This window comes from Myxocyprinus asiaticus, chromosome 8 (genome assembly GCF_019703515.2).
Source record: "Myxocyprinus asiaticus isolate MX2 ecotype Aquarium Trade chromosome 8, UBuf_Myxa_2, whole genome shotgun sequence".
In the NCBI taxonomy this organism is placed as follows: domain Eukaryota; kingdom Metazoa; phylum Chordata; class Actinopteri; order Cypriniformes; family Catostomidae; genus Myxocyprinus; species Myxocyprinus asiaticus.
Genome location: NC_059351.1, coordinates 15883119 through 15895894, shown reverse-complemented (window position 1 = coordinate 15895894; position 12776 = coordinate 15883119). Strand labels below are relative to the sequence as shown.

The 12776-nt window shown below is 36.7% G+C and overlaps 1 protein-coding gene across 1 annotated transcript; it reads right to left on the bottom strand.

Annotated features, from left to right (window-relative positions):
- Window positions 1-1458: 1458 nt before the first annotated feature.
- Window positions 1459-9970, bottom strand: LOC127444997 (arginine and glutamate-rich protein 1-B). Its single transcript, XM_051704694.1, has 4 exons — window positions 9332-9970; window positions 6511-6736; window positions 5431-5514; window positions 1459-2380 (listed from the first exon to the last, which is right to left on the bottom strand). The coding sequence occupies exons 1-4, from the start codon at window positions 9664-9666 to the stop codon at window positions 2216-2218; spliced, it is 810 nt and encodes a 269-aa protein (XP_051560654.1). The 5' UTR covers window positions 9667-9970; the 3' UTR covers window positions 1459-2215.
- Between the last annotated feature and the right edge of the window lie 2806 nt (window positions 9971-12776).

The window sequence follows — 12776 nt, the reverse complement described above, 5'->3', positions numbered from 1 at the left end:
TGTCCAGCAGAACGTGCTCCGACTCCATTGTTTACAGAGCTGAACTGATGGTGGCTCTGCAGACAGGGCGGAGTTCAGCGGTGGCATCACGGTAAGTTGTTATCTAGTCTGTTAAATACATACTGGAAACTTAATAAACAATGACCCCATCATTTTTCCTTTTCAATATAACTAATATAATGTTAACCCTGTCCCTGACAACCATGTCACTCACATATCTGTTTGCTGTTAGCCAGCTATAGTATGTCAGTGCAATCAGTAATGTAGCAGATTGAAAGGTAAACATCAGAACATCTTTTTGCAGCTCAGCAGACAATGGTGCGGTGGTGGATTGTGTCTGCTGAGTGTTGATTTCATGTTGTTATTACCTAGTTGTTGAGGTAAATGTTATTACCTAGTTGGTGAGACACAGTGCTGGAAAGTAAAATAAACAACGTCCATCTTTTAATCTCCGTGACAACGAGCTTATAGCTAACTAGCTAATAACGAAGCTACTTTCATTGTTGTCAGCTGAGTGAAGCTAATGTGTAAACATGTATTCACCAAACTGTTTTGTTAAGGATTCACAGTTTGGTACCCGCTTCAACCAAACAATTGCAGTTGTGTCATTTATAAAATGTAATATTTAAAAGTCTGGTTTTCCACCGTTGAATGTTTCCCCTGAACTTGTATAGCAGAATACGATGAAACACCGCTGCCGCTGTTTATCTTGACTCAACAGTATTAATATAGTCAGCATTTAACTGATACTAAACAGAAATACTGATGTTTATTTAGCTATTTATTTTATTTGATTTATTCTTTATTTTAATGGTCAGCATTTAACTGATACTAAACATACAGTACTGATGTTTATTTAACTATTTATTGTATTTTTATTTCTTTATTTTCTCAGTTCATTTCTAGAATTTGTTGACAATGTATAATAATAATGTCAAATATTCTTTGATAAAAATATTTAAGAAAGCAGCCTTCTGAGTACCTTTGCATAGTCATATCGGTGCAAAATCAGTGAAAAATCCACATAGAAAAGATCTGTTTTCATTCCAGCTCAAAAATTAAATATATCGGCCACTATATCGGTAATCGGTCTCAAAAATTCCATATCGGTCGGGCTCTAAATGTGATTTCAACCGTGGCATGATTGTTGGTACCAGATGGGCTGGTTTGAGTATTTCTGTAACTGCTTATCTTCTGAGATGTTTTTTTTTTTTTTTTTTTTTTTTTGGCACCATTATGAGTAAACTCTAGAGACTGTTGCATGTGAAAATCCCAGGAGATCAAAAGTTACAGAAATACTCAAACCAGCCCATCTGGCACCAACAATCATGCCACGGTTGAAATAAAAATGTCTTCTCCATTCTGAATGTTGATGTGAACATTAACTGAAGCTCCTGACCCATAATTCAAAATGCCAAGTTTTCAGAGCAAACAGATATCCAATTATCAGAACAAGGACACAATCATTGATTTATTGGAAATTCTTGACATAACCTTGATAAATGGGTCAAATATTTAACCACAAACACAAATTATGGCCAATTCTGCAATCTTTCACTCATTCGCCTCTAAAAGCATCTTCTCATTATTAACATATACGCAAATCACTGACATGCAATGACCAGGTACCCCTTTTTTTTTTTTTTTTTTTTACAGTATTATCCTTTTACATCTTGAATGTACAATTAATGTGAATGTAAAAATAATAAAATGGCAAGGTTATTGTTTTACAATGTTCCAGATTAGTTACCATTAAAGTGGATTTTCCCTGCCCATCTCGCATTCTACTTACATTATATTATGAATAAACTATATATATATAAAAAAAATACTTCAATCGAATCAGTCAGGTAAATCTGTTGAGGTCTTGATTTAGTGAAACAGGACACCATAATGCACATTTGGATGAGACAGCAGGTCAGGCCAGTCCTTTTGTTCCTTACTCGTGCAATACACCAAATGCGTTTGCAGAGACTACATGAAGGACAAGTGGAGGTTATCTATACAAGAGTCAGTAATAAAAAACAGACTGGTAAAACAAGGAAAAACTGAAGGGTATTTGACAAACTGATTGTTCCCATTGTTCTGAGAATTTGAAACACACCACATGAGACCTACAAAGAAGAACTCGTGCCGCAGCACAAAGCCCTCACATGGAGAGGTGGTATGGAGAAAGTCTGAAGAAACCCATGGCATCCCAGCCACATTGTTTCCATCACTCCGAGGCCTTGAGCGAGAAAGACAGTTTAGGCCTCGACTTCCCTTTCCCCAAAATTATCTTCTGTTCTTCTTTCTGCTGTTTCTGTCTCTCTTGCTCCAACTTCATACGCTCTTCATGTATTTTCCTCTGCTCTTCAACTATTCGTAGCTGTTCTTCGGCCTGTAAGACAATATGTAGGGAGTTTGTTAGGAGGATCCTGAAAATAATCACTGTTGTGTATCTGGATGCACTAAAACCAGAAGTAAACTGTGGTTTCTATATAAAAAAAAACTAAACTCTACAATAAACAACATGTCAATTAGTGCTTCCGCAACATTACCAAAGGACTACACTAAACCCCAATCGCATATAAAAGACTCCTCAACCAGTGTAAAGGGAAATTCACTCTATATGAGAAGACAGCAAGGCATAGGTAATAGAGTTTTAGAGCTAGAAAGCCTTCTAGGTGTTTGTAAGACATTCAAAGGCCTAAAAGGATAAAGAAAAATAAATAGCCACACGCAAGCTACACACAGTCTCCACTACCTGGTATGTGTAAAAAGCTCAAAAACATAAAATAAGAAACATTTAAAAATGAAATTGAAAAGACATGCATCAAGTTCGTAGAAATGTAATCTGTGTCTATTTTGGTTTCATATTTAAAGAAAAACATTTAAAGCATGAATTCAATGACTTTAAAAATGTAATGTAGTGTAACTGTCAATTAAAATGTATTAAAATACTTTCCTTAAATACAAACATACCTTTTGAGGTACAAGCCTTAATGGTCTAAATGTATGCTCTATTTTCTTTCTTTTTTTTGGCACATAACAAAATAGCAACCAAAATGCTGGTTACACCACCTGACTTTGATTTAGTGTTTCATTGCGCAACATTTTTTTTTTCAAGAATTTCATCTTTTAATGAGATTTTAATGATATTTTTTTTACAATCTCAGATGGTTACACTACATGACATTTTTCACTTCAAGGCCCAGAAAAAAATATCAAAATTACTTTGAACTCAGCAATTGAAAATGTGTTCATAATTCATGAGGTTTATTCACAATTTTAGCTTTTTGTGAACTGCATTTTTTTTTATGTATTTTTGAAAAGATCCAAAATAAGAATGTCAAGTCATTGACCCATAAGCTAGTGATATTTAAAGGTGCTGTAAGCCATGTCAGACATTTACTTCATTCCACCAATTTGTGAACTTCATCCACACACCACCCTCCAAAGAAATGTCAGCAAACCTGAACATACAAAATGATTCACAGGCTGAGAGCATTTCCGATAGGCTAAAAATCCTGAACCGTTTTCAGTGAGATCTACCAAGTAGTAGGGTAATTATAACCTTGCACCTTTGATAATAAGCATGAATGAAGCTCAGTTCAGTTTTTAGATACAGTCTAGGGATGCAACGATATGAAAATGTTTTGTTGATAACAATAAAAAAATAAAATAAAATAACTATTGGACGAAACAGATATTTTACCACTTACCTTATATTATCATCAGTACTGATCAGATCACTGTTTTGCTAAAAAATTGTTTTAAAAATGAACAAAGTGGTACAAAAGCTTTTTAGTGTTCTAAAAATATACTTTCCATTGAACATGGATTGGATATCTTGAACACTTTTAAAGTCACAATAAAAGATAAATGGAAGATACATTTTTTTGTACTTCTAAAACATTTTAACACTTCTGTTTTTGCAGTTCAAAACAATAAAACTCACTTTTACTGTATGTAATAGAACATTACAAATTCATATAATGCATATGTTGGGCAATTCCAGGAAACGTCAACCACATTATGGAAAAATAAAAAATGGCCAAAAGGAACAAAGCGCCCCTTTAAGTTATATTGTGGTATAATGGATAATGCTTAACACACCACTAGAGGGCGCCACATGCATACACAATTCTGACTGGAGCCCTGACTGAATCGCTGAATGCAGTCTATTTTTACAATACAATAAAGCTTTATTGTCAACTGTAGTTGAAATTTGTCTTCGACCAAAAAGTTTTTTAGCTTTCAAGGTTAAGTAATCGTGTGGGACCATATTGTTATTTCAATCTTAACTCAATCAATCGTGTAGACTTAAAGGGATAGTTCACTCAAAAATGAAATTATTCTCTAATCATATTTCTGGTGACCGGAACTCTGAAGGTCCAAAAGTGACAAAGGAAACAGAAAAGTAATCCAGAAGATTACAGTTGTTAAATCCATATCTTCTGCAGCAATATAATAGGTGTGGGTAAGAAACAGATCAAAATTTAAGTCCTTTTTTTACTATCAATCTCCACCTTTGACCAGCCCCAACCAGTAGGTGGATGAATGTGAAAGTCACTTCCACACTAGAATGTGGAAGTGAAAGTGTAGATTTACAATTAAAAAAGGACTTAAATATTTATCTGTTTCTCACCCACACCCATCATATCGCTTCAGAAGATATGGATTTAACCACTGGAGTCTTATGGATTACTTTTATACTGCCTTTTGGACAATCAAAGTTCTGATCACCATTCACTTGCATTATGAGGACAAACAGAGCTGAAATATTCTTCTAAAAATCTTTGTGTTTTGCAGAAGAAAGAAAGTCATACACATCTGGAATCGCATGAGGGTGAGTAAATTGTAAGACAATTTTAATTTTTTGGGTGAACTATTTCTTTAATGAATACCATACTAATGGTCTAAGAAGTAAAAATTTGCTGTTTTCTAAGCATTTTGGATGGTTTTACCTCATCACGTATAGGTAAGTGTTGCTTTCACAACTGTCACGTCTGTAACAATGGTGTTTCCTAATTAATGTGAGAACAAGAATGATTACAAATAAATATTACATATTCTTAGGCGTGCCAACCCTTCCACATTCTGTTGCTATCATTACTTCTGGATTGTGCATTTGAATTCACAGAGTTGTGATGATAAATAAACAATTGTTTTTTCATGTCTGCATTTTCATGCTTAAAAACTATTTGCCGATGGTTTTAATTTGGTCAATAATTGGCCGATAAATATCAGCGGCCGCATCGGTGCATCCCTAATCCTGTCCCTTGCAATGTCAGGACAACCACATCTATTTCGATTTAAACGTTTTTGTAGGACATGGTACATGTCAGCACAGTACAGTAGTGAAACTCACTCTAATCTAATGGACGTTGGTCAGTGGCTGCGATTCTAGACTCTAATGCCGCTTTATATCATCACACATATACATACCAGTTTAGCTTGAGCATCGGCTATCTTGCGATTGTTCTCCACTAGAATCTTCTCCAGTTCTTCACGCTTTGATTTCTCTTCCTCCTGCAAAGGTAAACAGGTTCAATGGGATTGCAAAGACAGATTGATTCCCAAAAACAAGTGGTACAACTTGAGCAACACGTATATGAGAAGATAATGAAGATGCATTGAGCTCACCAGACATGGATAACCCTACACTTGTCCTTCACTGATGAATAAATGGAGTTCCTAGAGGAGTCAAATTGGGAATACTTTCTTTTTTATTGCAAAATACACCACCCATCAGCAAGGGAGGTTCTTTCAAACCACTGACCTGTATTTTGCGGTACACCTCTACTTACATCTCACTCTCAGAAAAAAGGCCACACAGTGAAGTGCCGTCTGAGGAGCAGTCAGCTCCAAAGGAACAGAAGCGTGAACAACTTTCATCACTTCTATCCGTAAGCAACTGTTCAGGCGAATAAATGAGCTTACAATTGCAACCAATTCTCATAGAACTCAAAGGAGCTGTGCATGTGTTCTTTTGTTAAAAAAAAACTGTGTTTACATGGGGGAAATATTAAAAAGAAAGATGAGAGGACGGTAGTGCTGTACAATAAACTAAATGAATATCAAACAGAGGAATTTTAGTTAAAGATTAGGTCATTAACATTGGTTACTACTGATGTGGGTAAGATTACAGCAAAAATATTCCATTTTAGTTTTACTTACTGCAGTCTAGTGAGCCGTTCACACAGGAAGCGTTACTACGTCCACAAACAGTGGGACCCAGCGCTGCAGAAGGAAATAGAGTCCAGGTGTCTCGAAACATACTTTGCTTTTGAAGTTGAACTATTTTTAACTTTACACAATGTTTCTGGTGCAAAACATTGACTCCTCAAAGTCAAAACTGTTGCATCGCAACAGCATGTTTCCATTGAAAAAACGTTTTTTTTTAAAACAGCACAGACAAATGCAAGAACATGTCCTGTGCGAACGGCCCTAATTGATCAGTAGAGGGATGAACAGAAAAGAGGAACTTAGTACATTCTGTGGTGTGTGTGTTCACATGCAAGTTACCTCCCGGGCCTTCTGAGCAGCCAGCTCTGCTTGTCTCTGTCTCTCCAGCTCCTCTAGCAACTGCTTCTCCATGATGCGTTTGGCCTCCTCCACCCGTCGCAACACTTCACTCTCAATCTCATCCTTGCGCTTTTCCAGTTCCTCCTCCACACGTTTGGCGACCAGTTCCTCTACACGCCGTGCTGTCTCCTCCTCTATAAGCCGCTCTTCTATCTCCTGCTGTCGACTAAGAAGATAAAAATAAGTTGTTTCACTTAGTACCACAAATTTACATTTTACTTGTTGTGTTTGGTCTGTAAACTTTGATGTGAAAAATAGTGCTACAATGTGAAATGTTTTCATTGCTGTCTAGCTTTTGGATGTTTCACCAACTTTTATAAAGTTTTAACAAATTTGACATGTCACATTGCTCTTGTGCATAGAAAAGTTCATAATGTGGCAATAATCAATGTCAATACAGGATAATTAGTCAATTAAAAAAAAAAAAAAATGAAATGGCTGATGTTGATAACGACATCAAAAGTGATGGGTACCCGATGTCCAAAATAATGCCGACATAATTCATTTAGCCTAATGATAGCAAATATCCTCACAAAATTACTACATTTTAATGTAATTGTTTAATTAATTGTTTCAGAATCAAAATTCACAACATTTTAGTAGATTCTGGAGCTGATACTAGATAGAATGACCACTTCTATTTAATTTAATAATCAGGCACCGCTATGATCTTAACCCTCATATTGTCTTAGGTCATTTTTGACCCAGGACAGATAAAGAATACTTTATAAATAATGCATAGTTTTGGGCGCCTGGGTAGCTCAGTGAGTAAAGACGCTGACTACCACCCCTGGAGTCGCGAGTTCGAATCCAGGGCGTGCTGAGTGACTCCAGCCAGGAGTCTCCTAAGCAACCAAATTGGCCCGGTTGCTAGGGAGGGTAGAGTCACATAGGGTAACCTCCTCATGGCCGCCATAATGTGGTTCGCTCTCAGTGGGGCACGTGGCGAGTTGTGCGTGGATGCGAACACACTCAACAAGCCACGTGATAAGATGCGTGGGTTGATGGTCTCAAGATGCGGAGGCAACTGAGATTCATCCTCCGCCACCTGGATTGAGGTGAGTCACTACGCCATCACGAGACTTTCCAAATTGGGTGGGGGAGAAAAAAAAAAGCATAGTTTTGGGGAATGGAACCAAACATTTTGACTTTGTCAAGACAATGAAAACAAACAAATTTGTTTTATACAATTATTTAAGAGAAATAACAATTAAAAATAAATTGTTCCATTGTCTTAACGGGTCAATTGTGGCCCGTTTGGGAAGAGAACCAGTTGTGAGCTTTATCCTTCAGACTTTCTGGATGTTATACAGCTTTAAATCGTTTTTCGTACATCTATGAATAAAATTTGACCTAAAAATGTTTCACATTTTCTCAAATTTAGCCCCTAGCACCATACTGTTCTCTAGCTTCCCCACCTGCTCCACGGCGTCTTTCCCACAAATTGCAAGCTTTCATCAGTTTTTTTTTTGTTTTGTTTTTTTGTTCCTAAAACATTGATGGCATAAGAGACTATTATGGCACCTTTCTAAACCCGTGTAAGAACTGCAACAAATTGTTTGACATAGTGGGAAGGAATGGATTGGTTGCAAAGGGCGTGCAAATTTGCATCAGTTTGACTGCTGGAAAAGGCGATAGAGATTAACCTGTGAAATAGGCATGTACTAAAATTGTCACTTTAAAATGTACATTGTTGTTTAATTTTCTAAAGGCACAATATATCAGAAATTTGTAATATAGGCCTAGTTAAGATATTATAAAATGTCAAAAGTTATCAAAATAAATGTAAATTGAGACATCCTTGGCCAATGTTTGCCAAATTATATATATATATATATATATATATATATATATATATATATATATTTATAATAACAAAAGAAAAAGACTTCTTTAAAAATTACATAATATTCAGTATACATTATTCTCCCTATCATTATAGACATTAGGACTGCAGTAAAACTCGTTTTCGGTAAGGGGGGTGGGGCGGGGGCAGTTTTTCAAGACAATAGGAGGGTTAAAATGGCTAAATATCAACTTGGCCCATATATATTGATCTATTGTTATCAGCGCAAAAATCCAGATTCTGTGTCTTCACTTCCACAACAAAACGTACTTGTGCCATTTAATATTCTGCTACTATATTATTATTATGTTTATTTGTTTTTTGGGACATGGAACAATGCCATGCTTTTGGACTTACAATAATAATACCATGTTTTTAGAAATGTACCATGGTAATCAGAGCACACTGTAAAAACAATAATACTGTACATGAATATAGTAATTATTCAGTACCATAGTGTATCCCTGCTGGGGGTGGGGGGGGGGGGGCACAATAGAAACCCTCAAACATTTGGTTCTAATGGATATAAAAGAGAATTGTACAGGTTTTAAATGAAACTAATGGTCACAATATAGGTCTCTACTGGGAATGTGTTGGCTTCTATTGGTGGCATGTTATGTCTAGTGGATTGGGACCAATTGGGACTTGTAATGGAAACCAATACAAATCATTAATTCTTAATGGAATATGGCCCAAAACACACTACATTTGTAGTCGAAACCTTTAATATATATATATATATATATATATATATATATATATATATATATATATATATATATATAAACAGGGATATCAAAGAACCATGGTACATCTGCCTTCTGACACCATCAATGTACCATGGTACCACCAAAGTGCTTACACTGTTTAGGTCATGTCCTGCTACACATCTGTGGACAAACTGGCGGCACTCACATTCTCCTCTGTCTTTCCATTTCGGCTTTCTTCTCCTCATCCTCTTTCTTCTGCTTTTCATCTACGGCGCTCCTCTTGCTTAAAGCCCTGCCAAAAATATCGATTCTCTCGGGCGGCGATGCGGGTCTGTCCTTCTCCCGGCGGGACGTGGCCGTTTTCGATTTGGACCGAGAGCGCGACTCTCTCTTCCGACTCCTTTTGGACTCTCGGGATTTTGAGCGCCTCTTCCTCTCTTTGTCCCGGGACCTCGACCGAGAGCGGCTGCGCTTTTTACTGTGCTTGCTGCTTTTGGTGTGTTTGGACCTAGAAGAGCTACGGCTCCGCGAACGACCCATTTTAAAAGCAGGTAGAGTTCAGTATAAGTAATCAGGAGCTCCACACGCTGAATACCTTTATAGCATCAGATAGACGGGTGACTACCGGCGGCACAAGCACTTCATCGTTTTCAAAACAAGCCTCAAATCGCACACATTTAAGGAATCAATTCAGACTGCATGACAATGACCGAGGCAATGAAACTATGTTTTGCAAATGAGTTGTTTGATAACAACGAGATCATTTAGATGCACTGTGCCATTTATTTCGTACAGTTAAAAAGCAAAATGGAGGATTGCTGATCTCAGATCCCAGAATGCAACTTCTAGTTTTTTTTTGTTTTGTTTTTTTTTCCCTTACCGACACTTGGTGCTATTGATTACTGCCATCAACCGGCGTGGAGCGTGAACGCGCTACGTGCCTGCCTCAGGCCTTTGATTTGAATTTGAATTTAAATAAGCTTTAACTTTATAACATTCTAAAAAAAGATTGAAGAATAATAACTTCTGTTACATCCATAGCACACATACATCTCCAAAATGTCTGTTTTAGATCTTATTTAGATAAGCATCACAATCTAATTAACATCTGCTTAACATCTTAAAAAGATCAGATTTACAAACAGTCTAAATAAACGTCTCAGAAACATCTGTTAAATGTCTTATTGACATCCGAGACATGCTTACAGGCATACATCTTCTATCTTATGCAGATGAGCAAACAAAATAAAAACACATCTTCCAGATGTAACACACATCAAATAGATGTCTGGGTGATGCACGAGTGTATCAGGGCTGTTTGCTCATAGCAATACGTCTATAAGACGTTTCCTCTCAGATATCAGTAAGACATTCAGCAGAAGTCTTTGAGACATGATTTAGCTTGTTTGTAATCTGATCTTTTTAAGATGTTTAGCAGATGTTAATTAGATTGTTATGCTTTCCAGATGAAAAGAGCTAAAAAAAAAAAAGAAAAGAAAAAGACATCTCTGAGATGTATGAGTGCTATCTGGGAATTAATTCATTGACTGGCTGTGTTTAGGTTAGGTGTAGTAGTAAAGTAATACAACCAATGCTAGTGGATTTTTGCTGCCGGCTGCTACAGCAGCCTCAGGCTTATAATATCTAAATGTAGCTACTAATATGTGTTCTAAACAATAGGCTACTGATCTGCTAAACCAATTATAATAATATTGCGATAAGAAACGAAATTGCCGTTTGTTGTTATAACTGATAAGGAACTCTGACTGCAATAGATACGACCCTTAAAGGTGCACTAAGTAACTTTTTTGTCATCTTGAATTTACAGTGAAACCTAGGCTGCATCCGAAACCAGGAAAATGCTGCCTCCGGAGGCTGTATACGGAGGTTAGAAGGGACCAAAGCATGTCCGAATCACGTTCATGATGCATCCTGTCTACTGAGACACCTTCATCTGATCGATTTTTGAAGGCAGCATATATGTTTCCTTCACTGCCTATGAAATCCCACAATACTGTGCGCGCGGATCCACAGTGGTTGAGCTGAAAAAAAAAAAAAATGGTGGCAGAAGAGGCAGTTGATAGCCAATTTGTGTATAAATGTATGTTTTTATTCACTTTTTCCAACTTTTGATTTCATTTCTAGCGAGAAAATACTATTGTAGTTATATACACTTGGTTATACACTTGGTTATCGCCAAAACTCTCCTGATTTTGATATAGATTATTAGACCATTCAGTCCAACCGAACTACAATAAAGTAGACGCATTACCTTTAGATAATCAGTTGCTGGTATCCTAGCAAAGATGTGACATTATGCTGCCTCAGTAGCCTGTCTGAAACCAGTTCTGGAGGTACCTTCGTACACGAACGCTATCTGTTGAGTCATTGACTGATAGGGCAGTGAGGCAACAAGACAGCTACCTTTGGATTCGGATGCAGCCCTAGTCTCTTGGATTCTGGAATGCAGCATCATTCAAAATCAATAGTTTTCAATTACAGATGCCATTATAGAAATTCACTAGTCACAGTCAGCCATGAATACAATGAGCGATTAAACTAAATAACAGGGCCAATAACAGGGCAGTTACTGGGATTAAGTAGTATTTAGTCATATGATTCTAACATGGCAACCTCCATGAGGGGATCCTCTCCATGTAGCATAAAACAGCTTTTGTAAGGGTTACTGGTGTGACTGGTGTCTTCATTTCATGTGAGTGCTCATGATTTTATATGTTTCAAAATTACATTTCATCTCTTTAGGAGTAAAACTTTTTTTAATGAGGAAAATACTGAGTGCACCTTTAAGGTAATCTGATACAAGCCTACTTTGCCTGCATCACAGGCAATCAATTATGAATGAAAACAGCAATATGTAAGTAATCTAAAGATCTAAAAGAAGTAGAAGGCTGTATTTACTGTATATAAGATCTGGGTTTATTTCACTTTAATCAGTGTGGTGCTTTCAATGCATTCACAACATTTTAAGTGATTTCTGGTGCATAAAATTTTTTTTTTCATGTGTATAATGCCAAAAATATTTTACAACTTTTACAATTATGAAAGTTGTATTTTCATAGGCCTATAAAACACTTTCGTATCTCTTTTATGAAAATCAGTCCTTCTAGGAAACCGAAATTTGTGACAGTATTGTGAAGAATGAGGAATGAGAAAGAAACAATTTTCACTGAAAAGCACTTTTCTAAAATAAAACGTTCTTCTTTGAGTGTGGTCCCTCTGGAACACAGACCTAAACAGTGACACCTGCTGGTCAATTAATGCTATGGCAAGACTCCTCACGCTCTGTAAACTGGTTTTCATCTCGTTAAAAATCGTACATTCTGCGAATGCGCAGTATGTCGCCTCAGCAGTCTGTTTATGCTTATAAACGGATCGAATGAGAGTACTATGTCTGGGTACCTAGGGTTGTATTGTCAAGCAACCCCAACAAAAAAAGTTCAAGGTTTGTTAAATGTAGCCTACTAAGGAAGAAGAGGATACATTAACCTTCATCAGTTAACGGTTGAATTTCCATCGAAAAGTCTTCACGAAGCTGCTCAGGAGATCTCAATGGCGGAAGATTTATCACGTTGTAAATGTACTTGTTTGACAAATGGCACTTGATATCAAACATCATTGACATACCATTT